This window comes from Gavia stellata, chromosome 3, assembly GCF_030936135.1.
Source record: "Gavia stellata isolate bGavSte3 chromosome 3, bGavSte3.hap2, whole genome shotgun sequence".
NCBI lineage: Eukaryota > Metazoa > Chordata > Aves > Gaviiformes > Gaviidae > Gavia > Gavia stellata.
This window is the reverse complement of record NC_082596.1, coordinates 30,090,155-30,117,805: the sequence shown is the minus strand read 5'-3', so window position 1 is coordinate 30,117,805 and position 27,651 is coordinate 30,090,155. Positions and strand designations below refer to the sequence as shown.

The 27,651-nt window shown below is 38.6% G+C and overlaps 1 protein-coding gene across 1 annotated transcript; it reads left to right on the top strand.

Moving 5' to 3' along the window:
* The first annotated feature begins 801 nt into the window (after nt 1-801).
* On the top strand, nt 802-21,406 carry ATP6V0D2 (ATPase H+ transporting V0 subunit d2). Its single transcript, XM_059815612.1, has 8 exons — nt 802-931; nt 7,131-7,302; nt 9,183-9,361; nt 12,067-12,146; nt 13,997-14,074; nt 19,080-19,256; nt 20,638-20,715; nt 21,245-21,406. The coding sequence occupies exons 1-8, from the start codon at nt 802-804 to the stop codon at nt 21,404-21,406; spliced, it is 1,056 nt and encodes a 351-aa protein (XP_059671595.1).
* Nucleotides 21,407-27,651: the final 6,245 nt, after the last annotated feature.

Genomic DNA, 27,651 nt, shown 5'->3' with positions numbered 1-27,651 from the left:
AATCAAGATTCCTAGTTTTATAATCTTCGTTTTGTAAGAGGAAAAATATGAGTTATTTCCACATCTTATTTAATATAACCAGAGTATTTTGATTGGAACTTGGACAAACTATAGTTTTGAGGTAAGTTCTGGATACTCACTTTAAAGGCTAATGAAAGTCAAACCCTTCAAAGACCTTTCACCTATGGGCATGATCTAATGTTCACTGTAATTATTAGAAGGATCTTATAATTTGTATACATATTTATTGATAGAGATAAGCAGCAGAAAAAATCCAGCAATCAAAAATGTTAAAAACCAAAAGGTATACAGAGACACTAAAAAACCATCTAAGTTCCTTGAACAGGCTATGATCTACAACAACTCACCATTTTAGTGAAGAAATATTTTTCAATAGGTATTCACAGTTAACTTACTGTTTATAATACATTTAAGAAATGCGAAAATGCTATTAAGCTTTGTAATATGCTTTCTCATTCTCCAATCAGTAGAAAGCATTCTTGTAAGCAATGGTTAAATCTTATACTTCCTTTTTGGCTTCTCTTTCAACAGTAATAGGTTCATATTCTGGCTCTGACAGGAGGGAGTTGGATTTGCTGTCTGGCTGTTGTGTAAGCATCAACTATACTGGGACTACACTAGGAGCAAGAAACAGGAAGAAACCAGTTGGTAAAACACAATCATAGGCTGGCAGGAAATCAGTGACTATTTGTCACTCCTTCCAAAGAGGAGGAAAACAGTTGGTGGCATATATTCAGTACCATCAAGTATCCAGCAGAGAGATTAAATCTCCTTTTCTCCATGCCGGGATACTCAGAGTTTTACTTCAATGTGGACCATGGCTACTTGGAGGGTCTGGTCCGAGGGTTCAAAGCCGGGATCTTGACAAGTGCAGACTATGTCAATTTAGCACAGTGTGAGACACTAGAAGGTAAGTCTGCTGGTTTATTTTATTTAGGAAGAAATACTGTTGCTTACACCTTTGAAGAAGGGAAGGTAAGAGACTGAAATATTGAGAGTTTATCTTAAAAAACAGAGATAACCCTGATGTTCTTTGAAGAACTGTTCTCATATTTAAATGAATAGCTTTCCATAGAAATTATCCTAGGATTGTACAGACTGTGATTTGCAGTGCAATCCAGATGATAGGATTTTCTAGTTTTCTGACAGATAAGGTTTGGAAATCTCATCCATAGAGTTCCTATGGAGATCGGTAACCTTCTCACAGATTTTAACCGTGCTATAGAACTGTTCAAGTATAGAAGTTTCATATCATTTCAGCTGGATAAAAAAGTTCCCAAAATCTTATTAAAAGTTTACCATTTGCCTCTGAGTTTCTCTAGAAAAGGTATTATTACTTCATGAGTTTTAGGGCAGTGGGGGACATTCTGCTTACCAGGAAGAGAAAACTAGACCTCACAAAGATAAAACGGAACTATTGTGAAGCTTAAAAAAAAAAAAAAAAAAAGCTTTTTTCAAGGTGACTTTGCCACAGTAATAAAGAGAACACATACTAGTTTCCAAAACAGCTTTCTGCGGCCAAGACTGGTCACAGCCTGATGAAGACAGACTTGTACAAAGAATCATATGACATACCTCTAGACATTTGGCAGGAAAAAAATGCGATAGAAAAAAATCACCTTTCTAAAGGACCATAAAGTTTTTTTCCCTAACTCCAAAATAAAAGCTATGATTGTACACTGAAATAATTTCTATAACATGCAGTATATTAGATTAATTTGAAAAAGGAACAAGGAGAAATAAGCTCACTCTGTTTTAAGCCTTGGTTGCTTTGTGTATGCAGTAAAGGATTTGGGGAAACAAGAAGTGCAGAACCTGATGATTCCCATACACAATGGAGTTTTGAGGCTGTCTAAACTATTAATATAATAACAACGTAAGTCTGGGAAGGTTGCTTGCCATTCATCTTGCAGATTAAACCAACTACATTTAAATAGATACATGCAGGTATTTACCTGTCAGCAGGATAAAGTTCATCTCATAGTTAAAGAAGAGATTGTCAGTACAGCCAATGGGATCTAGAGACAATTCAACTGACCAAGTGTGTGTACCTACTTCAGCTGATAAGCTGGAGAGCTCTATCAGCTCTCCATTTCATACAATGGCAGTTTAGACACACAGAACACATGTATACACTTACTCTGAGAACTGAAATCTATTCCTTATGTCAGTTAGACAAAATCAGCACTTTCTGTAGCCTGTTTGTATCAGCAGTTGTGATCTATGCAACTTAAAGACTCTACAGACACTCTTGATATGGTATTTAATTGTTTATGTCAAAAAGTCCTGCTCCGTGAATATACAGACTTCAGAAAAAGCTAATAGAGCTTCAAATATCTATAAAAGACACAAAGGACAGAATGATGGAATTATTAAACCTTGCTCTTACTCCACTTGTCTCTGCAGAGGAGCTCAATAAGTGATGTCATCAAAGGCTCCATGAAGAAAAAAACCAAACAAAATCCTGGTTACTTCGAATAAGACAAAAATACACAGGTTTAAATATTTTTTAAAACATACAAGAAAAAAGGATTTCCCTCATCCTTCCCAGAAGAATACTTGGTCATGTTAAGTTAAGAATAGTTAAGAAAAACTATTTAAATTTTAAGTCATGCTACAAGAAAGTTATTTACAACCAGGAAGTAGCTTTCAAACATTTCTGAGATACATAAACCTTCAACATTATTAAGAGCATGCAACAGATGGACAGATCACAATAGAGAGATAAAATTCTATTCTAAGTAAGATTTATAGTAGACGGAACAATGACTTTTTGATTTTTGAACCTTCTTTCTAATGTTCATTCAATTTCAGAATGCAAATTATTTCGGCAACAGAAGCAGCAGCCTTCATCAAGATCTCTACTACCCACTATCATTTCCCTTTTTCTCTATTCAGCTACATCACTTTCTCCATCGTAACATTTTCTGCTTTTGTTAGACAGCTCACAGATTGCCACCAGTTATCTACCAAATGTATTATTTATAATGAAAATATGAGAAGTATTGGATTTGTACATGAGGCTAAATACACTTATCTCTCTGCACATACAGGATGCTGTAATATTGAACTTGCACCACGAGTGTACAGTGCACCAAAAAGACAGACCCTTACCTCTAAAGTAAAAAGTGTAGCTTTATGCATACATTGTGTTTCCAATTAAAAGATCCAGCATGTGGATTTGTACTGTAGTACTATTGTGCCTTCAGTTCATGTCTTCACATTATAAGGTAATAAATTTACCCCATTCTGCATTCTGTGGCATAGCACCACACCACAAAAACTGGCCTAAGTTAAAAATATTCTAAATACGCTAAAACAAACAAGCAGAAACAAAATCAAAACAACCCCAAGTAACCCATAAATAGAATCAAAAAGATCTTTTAATTTCAAAGTGGTTTTGATATCTCTAGAGGGGAAACCATAATCTCAGTACAGAAGAACCACAAGAAAAACTGTAGGTTAGTGCTCTAGATCTGCTTGATAATCACAGAGTAAGTTTAACAGTGAGAGGGAAAGAAAAAAAGGAGGATGCTAATTGACTTACGATACCACTGTGTCCTCTCAATTCTGGGCCACACAGAGAGGAGAAGAGGCCTTCAGCTTAACTTAGACATGCTTCTGGGCTTGTTTGAATTATCATAATTTCCATGGAGCTACCTTGTGGGCTGCAACACTGGCTGAAACCTCTGCAACATGGCATGCTACTAGTTTGGTCCTATGTCATCATCTGTTTCAGGGGAATGGGATCCTCAGAGGAACCCTGCTGACAGTCTTTGAAGTAGAATATGTGGGGGGGTTAAATTCAGTGCTTTATTCTTTCCTTGCTTCCTTGTGTAATGGAAAGACTACTGCTCTCTAGAAGGGAGACTAAGTCACAGAAGGGCAAGCAGCCCAGCTCTGCTCCCACCAACATCACTGAAACAAGTTCACTTAACTTGCCAGAGCCAGGACATGCCAGCACATGGTGGATGAAGTAACAGTGTAACAGAAAACTGGGAGGAGTTGGCTATCAAAGTGAGCAGTCGGCTATCAAAGTGAGGAGTCAGACAAGACTCCCTGTGCTTGATGCCAAGAGACCAGGTTAATGCTTTGTTCAAGTTCTCACAATACTCCTTCTTTCTGATCAGCATCATTCCTGTGTTAACTCATTCATCTCAAACTAGTCTCCCTCTGCACATTAATTCCCTTTAGACATACTGTTAATTGTGTTTGGTTGCTGTTCACTTGTAAATAAAATCATGTGATTTAAAATCACATTATTTATAGTCATACATTTCCTACATATGATTTTCCTGCATATAATTGTATGAGGAAATACATGATGCAGATGGATGGCACTAATACTGACAGCTGAAATACAGGAATTTTCTTTCCTAGGGATCTTGCAGACATGCTGAAAGGCCCGGGGTCTTGTGTAGGTCTCCACAAGCCCCTGAGAAAAGCAGCAGCTACCATCACTAAAAAGTTTTGGTGAACAGGAATGTCTGAAGCCCCTGTAATGCTCAGCCGTCTACTCCTGCCAGGTCATCAGGTCATGTTACTAGTACTAGTGTCTAACTGTGTTAGTCCCCAGGTCTTATTTATACCAACAGCCAAGAGAACATCATTTAAGACCAGCAGAGCAGTCTCTGAGCTGCACTGAACTCTGTCATGGTGTGAACTCTGATTATGACATTCCTGATTGATATTATATGGTATTGGAGCTTGTGGATGACTATTTTCTCAATTGTTTTGGCCAAGGCCATGAGATAAGGTTGAATATAATTTCTTTCATATAGTATGCACACTGGCATTTATTAAACCATTTAGAAGAAATGCTTCTGTAAAGCAGGCTGTGGCAGTGACAGACTCATAAACCAAATTTTCCTGGGCATAGTATTTCCTCTATAGCTTTTGAGAGCCAGGTGGGGCTATTTAATGTAATATTTATAGCTAATATTTTTCATGCCTTACATTAGGGCATGGATTTTGAAGCCACTCAGTCAATAAGAGACCTGAGGAGGCTAACACAGTCTTGCCAAACTACTCTTAATCAGTTGGGTTTGGTTTCTGTTTATCTCATGATGATGTTAAACACACTTCAGAATGGTCAATACTTGTGGCTGATATTTGGGTTTTGCAGTCCGCATTAGGTACTAAACCTCTAAAAACCACTGTGTTCGGAATGCATTTACAGAGTGTGACTCAAGGCAGGTATCAGTGGTTTGTCTGAAAAGGAATTGAGGAAAGCTGGAATTCAGCTCTCTGCATGTAATGAGGTAGTATTATCTAATCCCACCATATGCCAAGTATATTTACCTTCTTTGCAATAAAAAGAGAAAGCAAAAATCAGTTTTCACAGGAAATGTAAATGTGATATGAAAATATTAGAGATTTTTTTAAAAGTTGGTCTTGCATATTAAGACTCATTTCTGGGCATAGTTCAGCATTTTTATTTATCTCTTAATCTTTCTTACCTTTTTCTCTCTCTTGAATCAAGTGGGTTTCTTTTTTCGTATTTGGATTCTTTTTCTTCTTCCTACATGGAAGCCTGTACTGAAACTATGACTATTTCCTGGTATCTGGCTCTGACTGTTGAAAGACCAATTACCTCTGCCTTCTTTTGTCAACAGTTTTGTGACAACCTATATAGTTTTAAGAAGAAATTAGTTTACACTGCTAGCATAAATTCAGTCTATTGCAGGAAGATCTATAGAAATGGTACCAGTTCAGAGAACTAGCTGAGTAAGGCTGTCCTATCCAAGAGTCTGTTGATGTAATTGCTAAAATAAGCTTGAGTGGCAGTTAAACTGCATAGAAAACTCTGAGGGTTATCTGTCTCAGTAAGTTAGAGTGCTAGATGTAGGAGTCTGAATTTGCAATGTACTAGTTCTTTTGCTTTAACTCTCAGTGTAGGCAACCTTATTGCATACTAAGAAAGTATAGACATGGAGAATTAGGAAAGAGTAGCTACTATACTGATAAATGCACAACTTGCTAACTGCGTATTAACTTCCCTTACAGGTACACCTTTTCAGTCAGTGGGAGTGTTGCTGTCCTTTTCCCTAAATATCACTTCAGATTTTATCAGGAAATCTAATCATTATGAATGCCCAAACCATATAACATTATCCCAATCTATAATTTACAGTCGTTTTAATATAGCCTTTGAACAGAATTATGCAATATAGCAGGGGCTTTTCTAAAGGGAAATGTTAAACTGCTTTGAACACTAAGAACTGATTCAAGTCCTTACTTTTACCTCATGGTGGAAAATGGCTAGCAGAGGAAATCTGTCAAATGAATTACAGAAGTAATTTGTAATGATCTTACAAAAGCTTCTTTCAACTTTATTGTCTAATCAACCCATTTTCCTCAGTTATCAGGGTCGGGAGCTCAGACAGAATATGTCACAATAACCCAAGCTTCTGGAACAGCTTCTTAGGATCTGGTAGCAGCAGCAGCCATAAATCAGACAAAGCCAAACCAGAAATCCTAACAGAGAGTAACTGTGCCCTTTCAAGTGCTCCACTGCAGAAGCCATTTGGAGCCCAGAATCTGAGCCAGGAAAGATGTGTTCTCTTTTCCAGGCAGCCTGATAACATAAGATTATAGTCTTACCCGAGATTTAAATGTTTGATATGCAAATTTAAGATCTTAACAAAGTTAAAGGATGATTCCTATTGATGCATAACAGTCCATAGGAATGCAGGAGACAAAACAACTGATGTATTATAATGGTGCAAGAGTGGTGCCCTGAATAAATCAGAGAAATCAAAACATTGAACAAACCTGACTGGGAAGGGGCTCGCAACAGCAGTAATTAACACTGTGCCTGGTGTGGCTGGAAACTAAAGTTGCCAGTGAAACTTCTGACAAAGTTGTAAATTACTCGTGCTTTCCTGTGGCATGCAGTAAGTCTTACTAGTAGAAGGCAGTGCAAATTTGCAGTAATTATGCATTTACTCTATGTTAAATCTATGGCAAAACCTTTGCAATAGAGTATGATCAGACTCTTAATATGAAAATATGATGTTAGAAATGAACATTTTAAAAGTTTTTTTATATGGTTTGTAGGCAATATGATGACTGTTTATTCTCATGATTTTCCTTGAATCTAATTTCAGATCTGAAGTTACATCTACAGACTACAGACTATGGCAACTTCTTGGCTAACGAAACTGGCCCTCTGACTATTTCCACCATCGATGATAAACTGAAAGCAAAACTACTCACGGAATTTCATTACTTTAGAAACCATGCTTTTGAACCACTTGCCACTTTTCTGAATTTTATCACGTAAGTAATGTTACCACATAGCTTACCACATAGACTCAAAGCAAAAGCCCAGCTACAAGTTAAAACAGTGTAAATGCATCGTACTTGAATTTCTATTAACTCTCAAAAATATACTGCAATATTTACATACTTTATTTGTTAATATAAGTTCTGAAAATATATATATGAAGAGCTGTTGTCTTTGCAACTACTTATTTTAAAGAACACAAGCAGATTTTTTCTTTGTACAGTGGCAGGACGAGTGGTAGAGATTGAGAAAAATGGTTATAATTTTCAAACATCATTTAAGTCAGAGAACTTGCAAAACTGAAGTTTGTGTGGGTCACTTATGCAAGATTAGCAATTTCATGATGTACAGGGCAGTGATTTAATTCCTAGGCATATGGCAAGTTCTAGACTTTTTTTTAAAGGGGGGAAGACAACTCATCATACACCTGCCATACTTTTTATACCATTTGAACATTAAAACCAGAAAAACTTTATGTTGTGTATAGCAAGATACTTAGATCCAGGTAGCTTTTTTAAAAAGTACAAGTGCTGTTTGATGCCAGATGAAGAGAAAGTTCTGATCTCAGTAAACAGATAAAACTTATCAATGAGTGGCTTAAACAACATTAAGAACAAGGATCTGCTTTATAACAGTATGACAACATGGTTTAGTGAAATGTCAGCAGGATATTTTACCTAACTGTTTACTCCCCTTGATTTTATCTTTTTAATATATTATAACAAGAACACTAGACTGTCCAGCTTACTTTTAAGGAGTATTTTTATCATAACAGTGAAATAAAGTATCATTATTCTTTTTTTTTCCTTGGGGTCAAGTCTAGCTGACCAGTTTTAGGCGAATACATCATCAGGATCTTAAAGACTGCTCTAGGACAGCTGTGACCTGAGGCATACAATGTTTACCTTTTGCTTCAGAGAAATTAAAATGAAAATATGAAAATGATGGCAGCTCTTTTCTCATACTGATTGACATGCATGTGTACATGTGTATGCACAATCTTCTGCACACTGTTGTTTTTTAATAATGGAGACACTAGTTTAAGATCTTTAACAGAATTATTAAATCACTGAACTACATTTCACCAGGTCGCCGAGCCCCCTCCCAGATTTTGTGTGAGATCATATTAATCCCTATATGTCTCTAGCTATGTTCTGAATCAACAACGCAAGCTGAAGACTGACATCCTTGTTATAAGCATCTCAGGGGAATAGCTTTCACATTTCCAAGTCACTGACAAACCTCTTATCAGCCCCTGACAGTAAAACTAGTAAGAAGCTGATAGAAAACATTTACTGAAATGAAAACTTTTAGCAATAAAGAAGAAATCTGTGAGAACCTGTTCTTAGTTTCCTCATGGGAGGATGTTTAAAGCTGAATGAGAAGAAAGCCCTAAGATTGGTCCATCTGCATGAACTCTGCAGTTTCAGTGCCGAGATTCCCATGCACTTCTCTGTCCAGATGGTCTATCTGAAACAACAAAATCCCAAACTAGAGAAGCTGCTAGCTCAGGTGATTTACTTTTTGATAACACTCATTGGCACTTGTTATAGTGAGTCTACATTTCACAGCTGTTATGCTTATTATATTCATGTTACTGTTTTCCCTTCTTTAAAAGTGTTTCTCTTCCAAACTCAGTCATGTGTTTAAAATCAATAGTGTGTGTTACCTACTCTTACTATTTAAAAACTTCTGATTGTTTTCGAGCAATGAGACATTGATACAGAGTGAACATGCAAATCTGCAAATACTGTGGTCATTTCTGACTTTAGTATTATTACTAATTTTCAAAAATCTTGGTTTTGTATTTTTTCAAAGGAAAACTCATTATAAAGATAAGGTTCATTTCTTTTACTTTTTCTTTCAAATACAGATACAGCTACATGATTGACAACGTAATTCTTTTAATAACTGGCACATTACATCAGCGGCCCATAGCTGAACTTGTTCCCAAGTGCCATCCACTGGGGAGTTTTGAGCAAATGGAAGCAGTCAGCATTGCCTCAAACCCCACTGAGCTGTTCAATGCAATTTTGGTTGACACACCATTAGGTAGGAACACTAAATTATTTCTCATCTGCTTCTTGAAACTACTCATCCTGTATTCTTAAGAATATCTCAGATGGACTATCGTTTTCCACTGGATACGCTGTGTTTTGGTAATACAAAACATGACGTGTGGATCAAGCACTTCTGAAGTGGTGCTCAGGACATTTTCTAGTAACATTTATTAAGAGCTTCTATATCAACCTTGGGTAGCAGGCACAAAGAAAACATCCTACTCAAGAACTATAACGGATATCTTTTATATCCAAAGTATCTAGAGCATCTAGATTTTTATTTCAACACCTGCATCTAGAATTAAAAAATGTAAGATGAATTCTTGCCTATCACTCACTAAGGATCAAGAAGCAGACAGTCACTAATAAATATTAGATGTTGTGGTAGAACCTAGATTCCCTTTTGGGATTTGGGCATGATTCAAACACAGAGAAAATCCCTATTTTGAAGAATTAAATCTAGAAGCAAAACAGAACGAGGCTTGGGAATGTTGCATTCTGAAATTGGGATGAAACTCTGTGCAATGTGCTGCAGCAGCCAACACGAACAAATGAAAACTAACCAGCTGTGGGGTACTGCTTGGAAGGGTACTGAGAATAAGATGGAATGGGATGGATTTGAACATACATGAAACCACTGTGTGCCCTCATCTTGAGTACTGTAGTGGATTTGGGTTCTGCTTCTCAAGAAGGCATGGTGGGTTGGCCCCAGACAGAAGCCAAACTCCCACACAGCCACTCGCTCAACGGGGGGAGAAAACGGGGAGGAGGGGAAAGGGAGCTTGTGGGTTGAGATCACCTACCAAGTACCTCTGCAGGCAAAACAGAATCAACTTGGGGAAAATTAACTTGATTTATTGATTAGTACTGATATATTTAATTCTTGATTCAGACATTAGGAAACAAAACAAACAAACAGAAAGAAACATTTACCGACTTTGGGAAAGCACCTTCCCCCCTCCCCCCCCCCCTTTTCCCACTCCTTTGCTTCAGGCTCCTCTCCTTTGCTCCCTTATCACCGCAGGTTCCACTAGGTCCCTTTGGAGAGGCAATGAGCAGCACAAGGAGCAGGGGGAGTTTACAGTCAGTATGTGGCGGTTTCTCTCTGCCACTCCTTCCTCCTCACACTTATCCTCTGCTCCAGCGTGGGCTCTCCACGGGCTGCAGTTTCTGTCAGGCGTATCTGCTCCAGCGCAGGTCCTCCACAGGCAGCAGGGAGTACCTGCTCCAGCGCCATGGAGCGACCGACCCCTCCTCCTTCTCCGACCTTCGTGTTTCTCAAAATTTTTTTCCCTCCTCCTCTCTATATCCTGTGGTTTTTGCCCTTTCTTAAATATATTTTCCCAGAGGCACCACCAGCTTGGCTGAGGGGGCTCAGCTGTGCCCTGTGGCGGGTCCGTTCGAGCCGGCTGGAACCGGCTGTGTCCGGCATGGGGCAGCCCTGGCCCCTCCTCACAGAGGCCGCCCTGCAGCCTCCCACTGCCAACACCTGGGCACCGGCAGGCCGTGCAGTGAAATCACAGAAGATACAGAGCAGAACCGCTAAAATGAATAAGGGGATAGCACCGCCATGCACGGACAGGCTAAAAAGGCTGGACTGCAGTTTGGAGAGGCCAAGGCTAAAGAGAGATATGGACAACGTTTACAAAGTCCTGAGGGCAGTGGTTTGTCCACAGTGAGCTGCAAGCTGTTGCTTACCAAATCTTTTAGAAGATCAAATCCCAGTAGAAAACAGGTAAAATAAAACATTTTTTTTACACAGCTGGTAGTTAACTTCTGGTATTTTTTTTGCTAAACAAGTTTTTAAAAGCAGAGAGGAGTATCAGATTTTTAAAAAGATGGGGCAAATTCTTGGTCAATGGATCTACAAAGTGATACTAAAGGGACCTGTCAGGGCTACATCCTCTAATATTGTTCATCCAAAAACTGGGTGCTGGGAAAGTATGAAAGGAGAAGACCACCAAACACAGCCAGGCTCACATGCTCTCTTTAAATACCATCTCCCATTGCTGCTGCCTGAGACAACACCCTCTCAGGCAGCACTGGTCTGTCCCACAGAGCTTAGGAAAGTGAGGGATTGGCATACTTTTCCCGGTTATGAATACAGTATTTTTAAGCAGTCCAGCTGCACAAATGAACTTCATCCTCTGCCTCCCTGTTCAAAAGCTTGCTCTTTAGCCAGTTCTGCAGAGGACCTGGAAGCACAGGTGGTCAAAGTCAAAGCTTCTGCCCCTTAGTAGTTGCAACCTGTTGCCTTTCCCCCACTACAGACATACCCAAAGAGGAAGAGGCAAAATAGGAAAGAGGATTCTCCTTAACAGTTGCGGAATACCTGCATGATTTAAAACAAAAATTATCTTTCATGTTCCTCACTGGAAAATCTCCCTAATGCCCAAACCATATACTTCAGAGAAGATTAGGGCTGTCATTAGCATTTCTCATCTGATTCTCTCTGGAGATGTGGACTCTGGCTGCAGCACTGATTGATTCCCCTCACAGCAGATTCTCATTAAAAAGGAGGGAGTAGGAGGATAAGAAGGAAATCAAGAGGATTTCTCTTCCTCTCTGTTATATCACTCTTTCTTGTAAAACAGAAACCTCAGATCCTTGCTCACACACTGGTCAATGGCAACAGACAAGAGATGCATATTATCAGCATGTAGATTTATACTGTAATATAATAAACTCTGCTTTCAGCTGCTTTCTTTCAAGACTGCTTGTCTGAAAATGACCTGGATGAAATGAACATTGAAATAATGCGCAACAAACTGTACAAGGCAAGTTCTTGCAACATAACAATATACTTGGGGTTTTTCAAAGTGTCTCAGAAAAGGAGGTCAGTATCATTAACCCTCTTTTATGGATGGGGAAACAGAAGCATGGTGAGATAAACCAAGCTGTCTAAGGTCACCTGGTTGATGACAAGTCCAGGAATCACATCCAGCTCCTTTCATTTCTACTCCACTGTTTGGAGAGTTTTCAAATTTTAGGTCTGCATCCAAATTCTAATTTAATATCTCATTAATGAAAATGCTGTGGATGTCAGGCTAATATCCAGATCCATTTGTTTATGAATAACTCAGTTATCCACCAAATGCCACAGAACTGTTAGCTCCTAAGTGAGCCTAGACAGGCTTTTGGCTAACATTTATTTTTATTTATAAAAGGTAGATGTGATTTGAAAAGGTCTAATTGCTTTGAGTCTAGCTACCCTTTTTTTTACTTAAGGGGTTTGTATAATTTTCTTTCTTTTTAAATTATCTTTAGCATTGCTACAACACTGCTGTAAGGGTACGCATCTACATGTGCCTTGCATCTTCAAAGTACTTTACAAATATTAGCACATAGGTCAATACTTTTAGGGTGGTCTCTTTAAAAGCTATACATATTTCATTCCGTTAATGGTTCCTCCTGGCACATTCTCTCCAAATTCTTTGTTATCTTTCTTTCACAGTGGATGCCCCAGACTGCAGGAAGTATTCTTACAGTGATCTGATTGTACTAGGGGGAAAAAATAAAACCTCATCTCTTTGTCTCACAAATTATATTTATAAATTCCCAAGCCAATATTTGATTCTTAAATATTCTGCTACTCTCATTCAAAACAACATCAGTTATGCCCAAGTATTTTAATTCTTTCACAGTACTACTAAACTAGACACTCTTTTTCCATTTGATAACATACAGATTTGATTCTTATATCCTGTGTGGATAACCATACATTTACACTTATTAAATCTATTTTTTTGGTTTTTCTTCTCACTCTCCTGAGTATCAGGGGGATCATTCTGCAAACACTTCTAAATTATTAATATATCCTGTCTCCTCTGCTTCAGCTGTCAAAGTGATCAATTATGTTTCAGCTCTACTGTCAGATAGCACTATACAGAACCTAATGCATTATCCCATGCTGCAGATCCCCCTTGAGATGTCTCTACTTAAAATTCACTTAATTGCATAGTTAATGACGGCTTCTTTTAACAAGATTGTGTGAAGTTGTAGCAAACGCATTTTGATAACATACATGTTTCCCTAAGACAGTATTTTGGGGGATGGAGAGGCAGGGGGAACAGCATCTCTGAGAAGGGTCTTTCCTGCACAGGTGTTTTGAAATGGGTGCGAAGGTCAGAAGCCTTAATAGACCAGAGGCCTCTGCAGACCAGTATTACAGAAGCTTTGTCTGCTGTTCTGTCCTAATCCAGGGTTTAGGGTAGAGCAGTAGGGATTAGTTTGTGTATCCTCACAGTGCTGGCCCAACAGCTGTGGCATATTCCCAAATCCCCTCCTCCACACTACAAATGCACAGTTTCCTTCAGCCATCTGCTTATTATGCAGTGGAAGCTCAATGGAGCTCAAGAAGTTCCTTCTACAGAGAGCAAAGAAAACAGTATTTGTCCTATAAAAATTTTTAAAAACACTTGAACCCATACTGTAATAACAAGCCATTTGCATTTTAATATTTCAACTTTCAATCCAGCAAAATAATTAAGCAGATACTTGAATTTAAATTTATAGGTGGAATTATCAAAGTTAATGGAAGTATTTAAAAATAAGGTTCATGACTATGTGCTGTGCTGGTCCAGGTCTTAAGTAGCATTTAACATATTTCTCCTCTTCTTTCATGTAGTCTTATCTTGAGGCGTTCTATAAGTTTTGTGAAAAACAAGGTGGTACTACAGCAGAAATCATGAGACCTATTCTTGAGGTAAGAAAAATTCAGTCTTTGTACATGAAAGTACTCCACAACGTTTTCATAATTAGATTACTTTGTTTTTCCTATTCCTCCTCTTTCCATTTGAAAAATTATTTGTTAAATGTTTGCTTCTCCTCCAAATAATAACTGTTTTTCTAAGATGTAATGAAGACTTTATTCTAGGATCACTTTTACCTCTTAACTAGTCCATTACCAGGGAGGAGTTAGCCTCAGTTAATATTCTTCTGTAACAGAGAGCAGAAGAGAATAAATGGTTCACTAATCTCAAACTGTTGCCTCTTAACATTTTTCTGTATTATGTAGAAAAACTAAAAAAGTGGATTATTCTTACATCTCCTAGCTCAAAACTAAATTTGGGATAGATAAGGTCTGGCATTACTGTATATTTACTAATCAATAATCTTTAAGCTTCATGGCACTATTACATTTGTTTACTCTCCTATTAAAATTAATGGTTGAAGTTAGAGTTCAGTGACCTTTGGAACTAGTATTATACAGAAAAGTCCAACATTACATGTTTTATTTTTGTCTCAACTCAGAAAATTTTAATATTTATTTTTTCCATGACATAGAAAATTCCTAACATCCTCCTCCCCAAAGCATACCTGCAGCATAGTGAATCATATTTTTATATCTGTTATTGTAATAAAAGATGCAGAAATTACAGAATCACAGCATGATAGGGGTTGGAAGGGACCTCTGGAGATCATCTAGTCCAGCACCCCCACCAGAGCAGGTTCACCTAGAGCAGATTGCACAGGAATGCGTCCAGGTGAGTTTTGAATATCTCCAGAGAAGGAGACTCCACAACTTCTCTGGGCAATTTGTTCCAGTGCTCTGCCACCCTCAAAGTAAAGAAGTTCCTCCTCACGTTTAGATGGAACTTCCTATGACCAAGTTTGTGCCCGTTACCTCTTGTCCTGTCACTGGGCACCACTGAAAGAAGACTGGCCCCATCCTCGTGGCACCCACCCCTTAAGTATTTATAAGCATTAATAAGATGCCCCCTCAGTCTTCTCTTCTCCAGGCTAAAAAGACCCAAGTCCTTCAGCCTTTCCTCATAAGAAAGATGTTCCAGTCCCCTAATCATCTTCGTAGCCCTTTGCTGTACCCTCTCCAGCAGCTCCCTGTCCTTCTTGAACCGGGGAGCCCAGAAATGGACACAGTACTCCAGATGCGGCCTCACCAGGGCAGAGTAGAGGGGGAAGATAACCTCCCTGGACTTGCTTGCCACACTCTTCTTGATGCACCCCAGGATGCCATTGGCCTTCTTGGCCACAAGGGCACATTGCTGGCTCATGGTCATCCTGTTGTCCACCAGAACTCCCAGGTCCCTTTCCACAGAGCCGCTCTCCAGCAGGTCAGCCCCTAACCTGTACTGAAGCATGGGGTTATTCCGCCCCAGGTACAGTACCCTACACTTGCTTTTGTTGAATTTCATAAGGTTTCTCTCTGCCAAACTCTCCAGCCTGTCCAGGTCATGCTGAATGGCAGCACAGCCTTCCGGTGTGTCAGCCACTCCTCCCAGTTTTGTGTCATCAGCAAACTTGCTGAGGGCACACTCTATCCCTTCATCCAGGTCATTGATGAATATATTGAACAGGACTGGACCCAGTACTGACCCCTGGGGAACACCACTTGTTACAGACCTCCAACTAGGCTCTGTGCCACTATTCACAAACCCCCTGAGCTTTATCAGCCAGTTTTCAATCCACCTCACCGTCCATTCATCTAACCCACACTTCCTAAGCTTGCCTATGAGGATGATGTGGGAGACGGTGTTGAAAGCCTTGCTGAAGTCCAGGTAGACAACATCCACTGCCCTCCCCTCATCTATCCATCCAGTCATGCCATTGTAGAAGGCTATCAGATGGGTCAGACATGACTTCCCATTGGTGAATCCATGTTGACTACTTCTGATAACCTTCTTTTCCTCCAGATGCTTTGAGATGATGCCCAGAATGAGCTGTTCCATCATCTTCCCAGGGATGGAGGTGAGGCTGACTAGCCTGTAGTTTCCTGGGTCTTCCTTCTTGCCCTTTTTGAAGATTGGAGTGACATTGGCTTTCCTCCAGTCCTCAGGCACCTCGCCTGTTCTCCAGGAGCTTTCAAAGCCCAGCAATGACTTCTGCCAGATCCCTCAGCACTCACAGGTGCATCCCATCAGGACCCCTGGACTTGTGGATGTCCAGTTTACTTAACTGGTCTCTAGCTTGATCCTCCTCAACCAAGGGAAAGTCTTTCTTCCTCCAGACTTTCTCTGTTACCTCCAAAGTCTGGGACTCCTGAGGCCTGGCCGGGGCAGTAAAGACTGAAGCAAAGAAGGCATTCAGTAACTCCGCCTTCTCTGCATCATCTGTCACCAATAATTGTGTCAATTCCTAAAATTGAGTCCTCAGCATTCAGATCAATTTTTCTTTCACATGGTTTATCACAATTCTTTGCAGAGTTTGAGAGCCAGATCACCCATTTGCTTCCAGGAGTCTTTTTTTCTGGATAAGCAAAACTGACACCCTGGAAACCGACTGAAAAAAATTCACTGAGCTCTGATGATATCACACTAAAAGTTTACATTGTAGGAGAAAGATAATAACCCTGGGAGCTCACCCCTGAAGGAAGAATGAGCCTAAATTACATCTTATGAAACAATGTCCTGAAAGGGAATGCAATTTTGTATTTTATTTAACCAGGTCATAATGTTTCAGTTTATGTTCTAAAGAAAATGTTCTTAATTAAGTTAAATTGACTAGAAATTAAGTATTTTGACTATTCTTTTCTGAAAAATAAAACCCAAAAGATTGGCTGGCAGAGGTAAAGACATTTTCCACGGTTGATTCAGATTTTTCAGAAGGTTCATTTTTAGCTAGAAATTCATGCTGAGAGCAGATTACTTACCAACATTAGTTTAAGCATATTGTAAAACTCTCTTTGTACCAGTTGAAACAGTTTGGTCTGTGATAAGCTTCTTTAATATCCCTATCTAGTGTCAATCAGCTAGGAGGATAAACTTTTCTATAGAAGATTTCCTTTTCTGTAACATTTTAATAATCTGAAGACACACATAGAGCAGATTGGTAATGGCTGAACTCACAAAAAGCTAAAGTTTAATTATTCAAAAGAATACTTGCTATTTATCCTGTAACCTTATATGGAAGACTACCAACCTGACCCTATCAGAATAAGGATGAGGTATTTAGCTCCCCAACTCCTTGACCACCAAGCATGGTGCCAACCTTCCACATTAAAAGTACTGACAATCTCTCTTCCACCACGGACAACAAACGTTCCATGTTTAACCCTGAATCTGGCAAGAAACTGCAGGACTGCACTGCAGCTAGTGCTTTGCCTGTTATTAGGGCCCCGTGCTAATTCTCAAGTAGCAGACATGCTACTTCAGTTTCCCATATGGAAACTAAAGCACTTAGGAAACGGTGTTCTTGTGACTCCACCTCTACCTGCAGCAATCAAACGGCCCAAGTCACCAAACAACATGGCGTTACTCACTATGGAGAACCTCACATGCCAATAATTTGATGAACTGAGAGGTCTGTATGGATGGGACTGATGCTGCAAATTTTCTCAAACTGTCAGCCACAGAATTAGGACCTAAACGTGCTAGCATTAGTTGCAATTGCATGTGAGCATGCTTTTTTTCCAATAAAATATTACACCTAGATTATACATGGCTTTAACAAGTTAAAAAAACCAAAGCATTTGTCCTTCCAAAAGAGTTTCACTAGGGCTGATATGCCTGTTCATATTAATAAGGTAAGTGAAATTTGGCCCTGTTATTTATTACCTAGAAATCTTTTCAAGCACAGTTATTTTCTTCTCATTATTTCTCTATTGTTTATTCATTTTCCTTACTCTGAAGTCAGTGCCAGAGGGCAGCTGGGTCCCTGTTACAGTGTGTTCCAGTACACAGAAGTAGGATCTATGAATATGTGCTTAACTGCTAAAGTTGTAGAACTCTGTTGCAACTGCAATCTTATTATTCAATAGAGAAGAGTACCTTTCTGCTTAAAACAATTCAAAAATTCACAGCATAAGAAATTTTGCAAGCTGCCTAAAATGTGCATATCTGTATATGCTTCACTTGGAAGATTTTCCTGCGTAATCCCTGCAATTAGCAAGGGCTCTGCTGTTCTTACAACATGAAAGTAAGTAATAAAGGAAAGAAATAAAACCATAGTCAACACAGATCTCAAGACAGAAGAATAGATATAAATCAGACAGAATTAAGTAAGATTATTTTTATTTACCATTACATTTTTAACTCATACTGTAAGAATGGCAAGTGAAATCTTGCCTTGTACAAAAGAACAACCTGAGATCTAGACATTAGAATGACTTTCAGTCTACTGCTGCAGGGAAAACAGACACTACAGGCATCTAAACCTGGCAGAAGAAATATAGCCCTTGATTCTATGCATTAAAAATTAACTGTTATTTGAAACACCTGAAAACTTCAACTTGGCAAGTAAACAGCTCTCTCTACCTTATTAAATTATCGCTTTAAATATGTGCAATCAGAAACAATTTTTTTTTCAGAATTTCCATTCAACCTTTGCTCTCAACAGCACTCTGAGTCACCCCAGAACAGTATTATTGATTCTTGCTCCTTTCCTGTAGTAGTAGTATTATTTATAAGAGTATTATTTCATAACTTCAGAAGGGTGTGTGAGGAGATTTTTTGTTTTCAACATCTGGGTAACTAAGCAGGGAAATGGGGAAGTGGCAGAGATGATATTTTCAGTACCAAAATCACAGAATAAAAGCTGTGCTTGCAAAACAGTTTGATTTTCTAGTTAAAATTTAACAAGTATTTGCAAATAAGGATTTACAATTTTTAAAATAAGGTATGTTTCTAATGCTCTGAAGTCCACTTTTTTCGAAAGTTTCCATAGCGTAGCTTACTGAAAAAAAACACATCCCCACCTTAATTTAGAATGAGCTCTCTAATAACACCTCTTTATTCTTTGTTTTGCATATTAAGTTTGAAGCAGACAGACGTGCCTTTATCATCACCATTAATTCATTTGGCACTGAGCTGAGTAAAGATGACCGAGAGAAGCTGTATCCAACCTGTGGAAAACTACATCCAGAAGGCTTACACCTGTTGGCCAATGCAGATGACTACGAGCAAGTGAAGTGTGTTGCAGATTACTATGCAGTATGTAATCTAATTTCTCAAAACAAAAAGCCAAAATACAAATACTTAACATCTCTTGATGTCAGCAAAATTTTAAAGAGCATTCACATAAGTTAAAAGCATTTTTGAGAAAGAAAAAAATCAGTGAAGATACAAAAGATCCCATAAAGAAGCAGATGGAATCAAAGGCCTTTGATATGAAGACATGATATATTATTACCTTAGTGCAATACAAAGTTCCTCTTACAGTGATGTTTAAATAAGACCAAATCACATTATAGTAAACAAAACTCTTCCTACTTCATCAGCATTCCCCAAATTGAATTTCACTTCACAGTTGCTGCCTCCAAAATTTTGGAGCAAAATCATAAGTAATTTTAAAATGAGCTGACCAAACAATTCATGTCACAGATGACTGCAAACCTTATTTATTGCTAGTGTACTGTAAAAGTGCCCTTCTGAAAAGTTTTCTCTAAATCACTGATTGAATCAAAGAAGTAGATGAAGTTGTTAACACTGATGCAACTAGTGCTGTTATTAAAGATGAACCAATATGCAACACTTGCTCTATGAATTAACTGTGGTACTCTGACTACCTATAAAACTTAAGCTACCTCCATGTAGGTACACAAAATAAACTGATGTCCAGTCTACTGTTTTTTCCACAGAAGAAACAAAGCTGGAGATGCACATCTGTTCCCGTGCATAAGCAGAATGTTAGAAGCATGTGTCACCATGTCAATGTGGTACAGAGCAAGTCTATTCATGGGATGGTGGGATATTTAGATGAATTTGGGAACCATTGTACTAGACCTATACTGCACTGCTACTTTATAGGAAAAAGAAAACAAATACACAGAGAAGCAAATTACACAGAAATGTAATGTGTGAGAAATTAAGTCAAATATATTGGCACAGAATATTCCAGGATGACGTATCACACTAATGGATTTAGATACAATATTAATGCAGATAAAGCGAATCCAGCTGACTACTGAAAATAAAATGAGCAGCCATGTGAGGATCAGAGTTCAGGGTTTTGGCTCCATTTACAGCTTTGGCTCTGATGGATACTATTTGTACAAGAAGTTGAGTGCTCTCTGTCCAAAGGAGGGAAAGGTCATGTGTCATTCTACAATAAGCCTCTTTTAGTGCCTTCAGTAAATTACTTTAAGTTGTAGGAAATGATAGTAAGAAGTACAAGAACAAATGTGATTTTTCTTTCTTTAGCTGACTATATGCTTTTAACTTTTGATTTATGTAGAACTGTAACGTATACATGAGTTCTTCTATACAGAAAGATTACTTAACGTAGATTAATTAATAAAGTAATGTAAGGTATCTGTGCTGCACAGAATGCAAAAGTACCTTATTTCCATTGGGTGGTTGTCTATGCTTCTAGGAATACAAGGCTGTGTTTGAAGGTGTAGGGAGTGGCACTGGAGAAAAGACACTAGAAGATGCATTTTTTGAACATGAGGTAAGAGCTTCTAACCTTAAAATATCAAAATTAAAGTTACCCACCTAGAATAACATTTAAAAGAAGAATGAGGTACTAGGCTTTTGAGTCTACTATACTGCATCATTCAGCTTTGTAGTCAAGAACACAGTATTTGGCTGTCAACATTTGGCTGAATTAAAATAGAAGGATTTACCTTTTTAAATAAGATATATCCCAGGACATTCTTCTGAAGACCACTTATAGAACTGTCAACCCTGATAGCCTATCCAAAAGCCATCTCAAATAAACCGCTTAATGAAATTTCTTTTGAATGGTTTACTGAAGAAGGTATTTCACCCCTGTCCTTTACTTACCTGTAATGTTGCTGTAGTCTATTACCAAAATTAATCCAGAGATGACATTTCAATTATATTTATACTCAAGAGACTCCTAGATGTAGTCATGGTTGCAAAGTTACATAGAGATCTTGATCATAAAAGCTACCATATAAAATAAAATTTGCCTTCTCTAATATTTTATCATAACACTTGTTTCATCTTTTCCACAGGTAAAGCTGAATGTGCTTGCATTCAACAACCAGTTTCATTTTGGAGTATTTTATGCCTATGTAAAGTTAAAGGAACAAGAATGCAGGAATATTGTATGGATTGCTGAATGCATTTCTCAGAGACACAGAACCAAAATTAACAACTACATTCCAATTTTCTAAATCTGAGAATTTATAACCCTACAATGCCTGAAAAGATGCATTATTTCATAGAAAAGAAGAATAATCTTATTTCAAAAGTTAACTCTTATCAGATGTTTTAAAATGTATTAATGATCCTCCTTATATACAGCAGTGTAAGAAAAAGTAATGTAATTAGAGATATGAGTACTTTATAGGGAAATATTAATGGGCTTATTCATAGTTTTTGTTGGTAGATTTGTTCCCCACTGTGCCCATTTTAATTTAATTGATCAATAAAAACTCCCTGCATGGTCTTACGTACATATTCTTTCCCTTTTGTGGAAGCAAGCTTTCCATCAATGACATTTGAAAAGCTCTTTAATGGCTTAATTTTGAATTAACAGTTTTCTCAAAGGGCCAACTAAACCTCTACTTCTGTCTTACACTTACGGTCTTCTTCATGGCATACAAGACTGTATAAAGGACTTAATACACAAATAAGAGAGAAACTTTAGGGTTACTCCAAGATTCCCCTTAAGGAATCTCAAGAAAGAGCTTCCTGAACCTTCCTAACTGTGAGACCTCTCTGCAGCTAAATTTAAATAAGTAATTTCATTTTCATGAAAATGTTTTCACTTATGGCTTTATGGTCACATAAGCAGCACCGTAAGTACCAATTAACGGGTGTCTGATCTACTCCACAGCAATACAAATATCTCCTCCCAGCACACCAAAGACACTGTCTTCATGTATGCACTAGGGAAGATTACGAAACATGAATGAAAATACCAGCCAAGTCTGTATCAGTTTTACATCAGACACAAACAACACCAGCTCTGAGCTATTTGAGGACCTGGCTAAGATCAGTAACTAAAAATAGAGCAAACAGTTGAAGACAGATTGTAGCAGGACAAGATTAATTCTGTGGAAGAAAAAGGAAGGATTCTGAAAGCCATATCAACATTCTGCCTTCCTACTCCATTCAAAATATTTGCCCTCTTATCTTTGAAAAAGGCCATACTTTGATTTTCTGCATGACTCCTTAGTTTCAGGCTGCACAACAGCAAATCTCAAATCTTCAGCTGACTATGCCTCCAGTAATACGACACAGAAATAAAATCCATTTCCTGCTGAGTAGACAGAAAAATAAAATATATCTGAAGTCAGCACCTCAGAGTTATGGAAAACACTCAGGCATCATGGTTTTAAGAACTGAGATGTAATAGATCTCTCTCTGTAATACATACAAGTGCACATGCATACATACATAAAAAATATAAAATGTTACCATTTTTACAGCTAACAACAGTTTCTAAATTGTAAACGTAACCAAAGGATTATATCCCGAACATTTCCTACTGATTTAATAGAGAATTCAGAAGATTTTTAATATTTGCTTTATTGTGAATGACAGAGAACCTTACATCATTACTTTAAAAATTCTTTCAGAGTTTCCTTTAGAAATTATTTAGTAGAAATTTAGAAAAATTGAATAAAAAGAAATAAATATATAAGAAAATAATATAAATCTTATCTCTATATTGGGGCTTCTTTGTTTAGTAGATCTAGTAATTCAGAAGAAAAAAAAAAAGAAAAAAGAAACTGAACTGTAAGATATGTGGACCCCTATTTCATTTTGGCATGTAGAGTTGCTTCCTTGCACTGCTTTTACTAACTTGCATTTCTTAATTTGTATTTCCCAGTCTAGTCTGTGACGAACGCTTCCCAGTTCACACCTGTATCACAAACTATATCACAAATTTTATCACAAGCTGCAATGAAGAAAGTAATAGGGCTACATTCTCTCAAATTCGCATTTTTCTGTATTTTTAGAAATTGCATTAAAAAAATTTGTTGTCATCATAAGAATAACAAAGAAGTCAACTGGCCTGAGACACAGAAACTGAATTCATACAATTCAGCACAGTGCATGAATTTTTCTGTACTGATAAATCAAACCTCCCTACTTGAACAAAACAAATCAGCTGGCTTTCTGCCAAGAATTTTCTGAAGTGATTTGAAGGGGAAAGAATCTGCTCTCCACCCTGTGCCAGGGAAGATATGCAGCTGCTATTGCTACAGTCTGTGGATACTGTTGGCTCAGAAAGAAGTAAGCAGGAATTGCAGCTTACATGATTGTGTTGTCAGCAGAACTGGTCTTTAGACTACGGAAAGGACAACATCAGTGTTGATGGATTTTTTTTCCAAACAACTTTCTAGATATTTGCTAAGTAAGGACAGGATGTACTAGGTGTTGATTATATTCAATTTAAGAATAAGCAAGAGAAGCAACAGACTAAGAAGGGAATTAGGACTTTAATGCTATAAGTCCTCAAACACCTAGCTTCTTCTATAAATAATATAATTTATATCACTCTTTTGTTAGTAAATTAATCTTCATGCTGGTGTGTATATATGTATATACACACAAATATTAAAAAAAAAAAACCATATATCATCTCTAACAAGATCTTACAGTGGAAGTCCAGACCACAGAATCACTACTATGATCATCAGTAACTTCTTAATGTCAGTTTGTAGGATTGGGGAACATGAGGCAATGAGCTACTTTTCTTGTTCTTCCTTACACCTCTCAAACAACACGAACTTGTGTTCACACTCTTAAATGGCTAAGCCTGCCCAGATAAATTTGTTCAATATAATTATGCTGACTATGCCCCTTTGCCTGTGTCTTCAACGAGAGATGAAGAGCAGGACCAGGAACGAGCTTCTGGCGAGCTCTGAGAGCTGTGAATCTTTTTTTCCCATCATTTGTTGTAGCTCAGGCTTGAAGCACTTGCCATCTGCTCACGAACAGCTGAGCAGCACTGAACTGTGGATGGACCAGGCTGCAGTGTTTGAAGCAATTCCCATGCCCAATCCCTCCTTCCTGCACAAATGACAATTTGTGTCCATGTTAGGAATTGAAGATTTATAGGATGAATAGGTGTGGTCTTAAGACTAGCTCTGGACTCACAGTCAATCGACAATAGTAGACTCTCTTATTCTGGTTCTGTCAATTCCAGCATGACTTTCAGGCAACACGAAAAACAGTCCAATACCACACTTGGCTTATTCTGCACATTTATGGATATTAAAGCTAATATTGTGTAACTCAATTTTCTTTCATACATGCTTTCTGTTTTTACTAAGTATGCCTAAATTACAGAGTATATTTAACACTTCAACAACTCTGCTTAAGACCAAAACAGCAGATCCGAAGTTTGTGAATGGAGTGATAGCTGGCCATCATTTGGATTTGCATCAGAATTATAAAGCTGTTAGCATGAAGATTACTATAATGGTTTAAACAAGAGATAAGAAAAAGTCCAATGATGTGCGGGACAACTGGATTGCTTTAACAAAGAGTGTGCAGAAACGGTGTAATATAAATCACAGAAAAAAGGCATGATAAATGGCAATAATATCTACCAGCCAGTTAAAACAGTTTACATGACACAACGACTCATCTCAAACACACAGAAAATCATTCAATATAGTGGGATATCTCCCAAATGACAAAGAGAAAATAAGAAATGGGATTCAAGAAATAGCAAGACAAACCTCTCAAAGAACCCAGGTAAAAGTTTTCATATCGATGACACATAGTGAGAAATATTTGACTATTTGGAATCCGTATTTATTGGGACTTTCAATTTTAAAAAAATAATTCCAGCCCACATAATTCAACTGGCAGTGTTAATGCAAACATTCCAGATGTGGAACACAGTCACTGACAATCCCATCTTAGTGTGCAAGACAGAAAAATGAACACCCTATTTTCTGTTAGTTTGGAGCTTTTCTGGGAGTAAAAAGCAGAAAAACTAATTGCTCTGAAAGTATGCAACAGATAACTGCAATAAATATCAGCCACAAGCGTACTGACAGGTGCCGTTTTCATAGCATAACTCATCCGTTAAAACGAAACTTTAAAGTTCTGAGTCTCTTGGAAGATAAAGACCTGAAGCACTAACCTTAAAAATTATTAAAAAGTAAGGAGGTGATTATTGCAGAATTTCTGTTTAAAATTTTATTTTACTCTGTCTTTGTAGTTATTGTCTGCCATCAGATAACACACCCAGGGATGGCTCTCACCCTTGGGCATGGTGGAATCTTTTGTCACCAGCATTTTAAAAAGCTTGCTGAAATCTTTTTTCGCTGTCTTAATACTGACATGTAGAAGTGGCATAATGCAGTGAAGTTTAAGAGGAAAATATCATATAAAACAGTATAGGTTATTTATTATCAAGAAAATACTGACAAGGTGAAACTAATTGTTATATTTTTGAAATGGAAGAAAATGGTTATTTCCACACAAAGGACCTTAAAACTTTGTCATATGTGCCCCTTTTCACACTCAGCCCAAGCTGCTACACGTTCATCTCTGTCAGCTTCGGGACGGCCAGTGAAACCGTCACTGAGTTCTGTTGTGCAGGCACAGGGATAAAGGGAACTCGGCAATGCTTTTAAGCATTACTTAACAAAAATATAATCTATGGACGCTCATGACATGTTCTAACTTGCTACTTATAACATTTAACAGCAACTCAGTCCGAGCTTGAAAAGGAGCAGGTAGAAGTTGCCAGGTCCTTGATAAGATAATGGCTGTATTTTCTTGTTTTCCAATCTAGAAAAAAATAAATATTCTTATCTTGCTAGTATTATATTGAAAATGTATATACTGTTTTTCTTTTGTGCTGTATTGTTCTCTTAAACTTCTGTTTTGTTGTATGCACATGCATGTACACACACACGCACATACATGTGCATCGACTACAAAATTTTCTATTGAGTCACACACTGGCTAGAAATTGAGAGAGCCAATACTGGGTATATCAATCTAGAACAAATTAAAAAATCACAGAATCACAGAATGCCTAAGGTTGGAAAAGACCAGTAACATCATCAAGTCCAACCATCAACTAACACCACCATGCTCATTAAACCATGTCCCACAATGCCTCGTCCACACGTTCCTTGAACACCTCCAGTGAGGATGACTCCACCACTTCCCTGGGCAGCCTGTTCCAATGCTTCACCACTCTCTCAGTAAAGGAATTTTTCCTACTATCCAGCCTGAATCTCCCCTGGCACAACTTGAAGCCATTTCCTCTTGTCCTGTCACTAGTCACTTGGGAGAAGAGGCCAGCACCCACCTCTCTGCAACCCCCTTTCAGGTAATTATAAAGAGCGTTAAGGTCTCCCCTTAGCCTCCTCTTCTCCAGACTGAACAACCCCAGCTCCCTCAGCCGCTCCTCAGAAGACTTGTGCTCCAGACCCCTCACCAGCTTCGTTCCCCTTCTCTGGACACGCTCCAGCACCTCAATGACCTTCTTGTAGTGAGGGGCCCAAAACTGAACACAGGATTCGAGGTGTGGCCTCACCAGTGCTGAGTATGGGTGGACAATCACCTCCCTACTCCTGCTCCTGCTGGCCACACTATTTCTGATACAGGCCAGGATGCTGTTGGCCTTCTTGGCCACCTGGGCACACTGCTGGCTCATATTCAGCCGGCTGTCAATCAACACCCCCAGGTCCTTTTCTGCAGGGCAGCTTTCCAGCCACTCGTCCCCAAGCCTGTAGCATTGCATGGTGGTGTTGTACCAAAGTGTAGAACCCGGCACTTGGCCTTGTTGAACCTCATACAATTGGCCTCAGCCCATGGATCCAGCCTGTCCAGATCCCTCTGCAGAGCTTTCCGACCCTCAAGCAGATCAACACTCCCGCCCAACTTGGTGTCATCTGCAAACTTGCTGAGGGTGCACTCGATCCCCTCATCCAGATCACCGATAAATATATTAAACAAGACCGGCCCCAAAACTGAGCCCTGGGGGACTCCGCTTGTGACCTTCCGCCAGCTGGATTTCACCCCATTCACCACAACTCTCTGGGCTCAGCTGTTCTGCCAGTTTTTTACCCAGCGAATAGTGCACCTGTCTAAGCCACGAAACACCAGCTTCTCCAGGAGAATACTATGGAAGACGGTGTCAAAGGCTTTGCTAAAGTCCAAGCAGACAACATCCACAGCCTTTCCCTCATCCACTAAGGGGGTCACCTGGTCATAGAAGGAGATCAGGTTGGTCAAGCAGGACCTGCCTTTCATGAACCCGTGCTGGCTGGGCCTGATCCCTTGGTTGTCCTGCACATGCCCTGTGAGCACCCTCAGGATGAACCTCTCCATAATCTTCCCCGTCACCGAGGTCAGGCTGACAGGCCTGTAGTTCCCCGGATCCTCCTTCCGACCCTTCTTGTAGATGGGTGTCATGTTGGCAAGCCTCCAGTCG

Coding starts and splice junctions, on each gene's coding strand:
- ATP6V0D2 (XM_059815612.1), top strand. CDS start 802: ATGCCGGGATACTCAGAGTTTTACTTCAATGTGGACCATGGCTACTTG. Junction 7,303..9,182: donor ACTTTTCTGAATTTTATCAC/GTAAGTAATGTT, acceptor TTTCAAATACAG/ATACAGCTACATGATTGACA. Junction 14,075..19,079: donor TCATGAGACCTATTCTTGAG/GTAAGAAAAATT, acceptor TTGCATATTAAG/TTTGAAGCAGACAGACGTGC.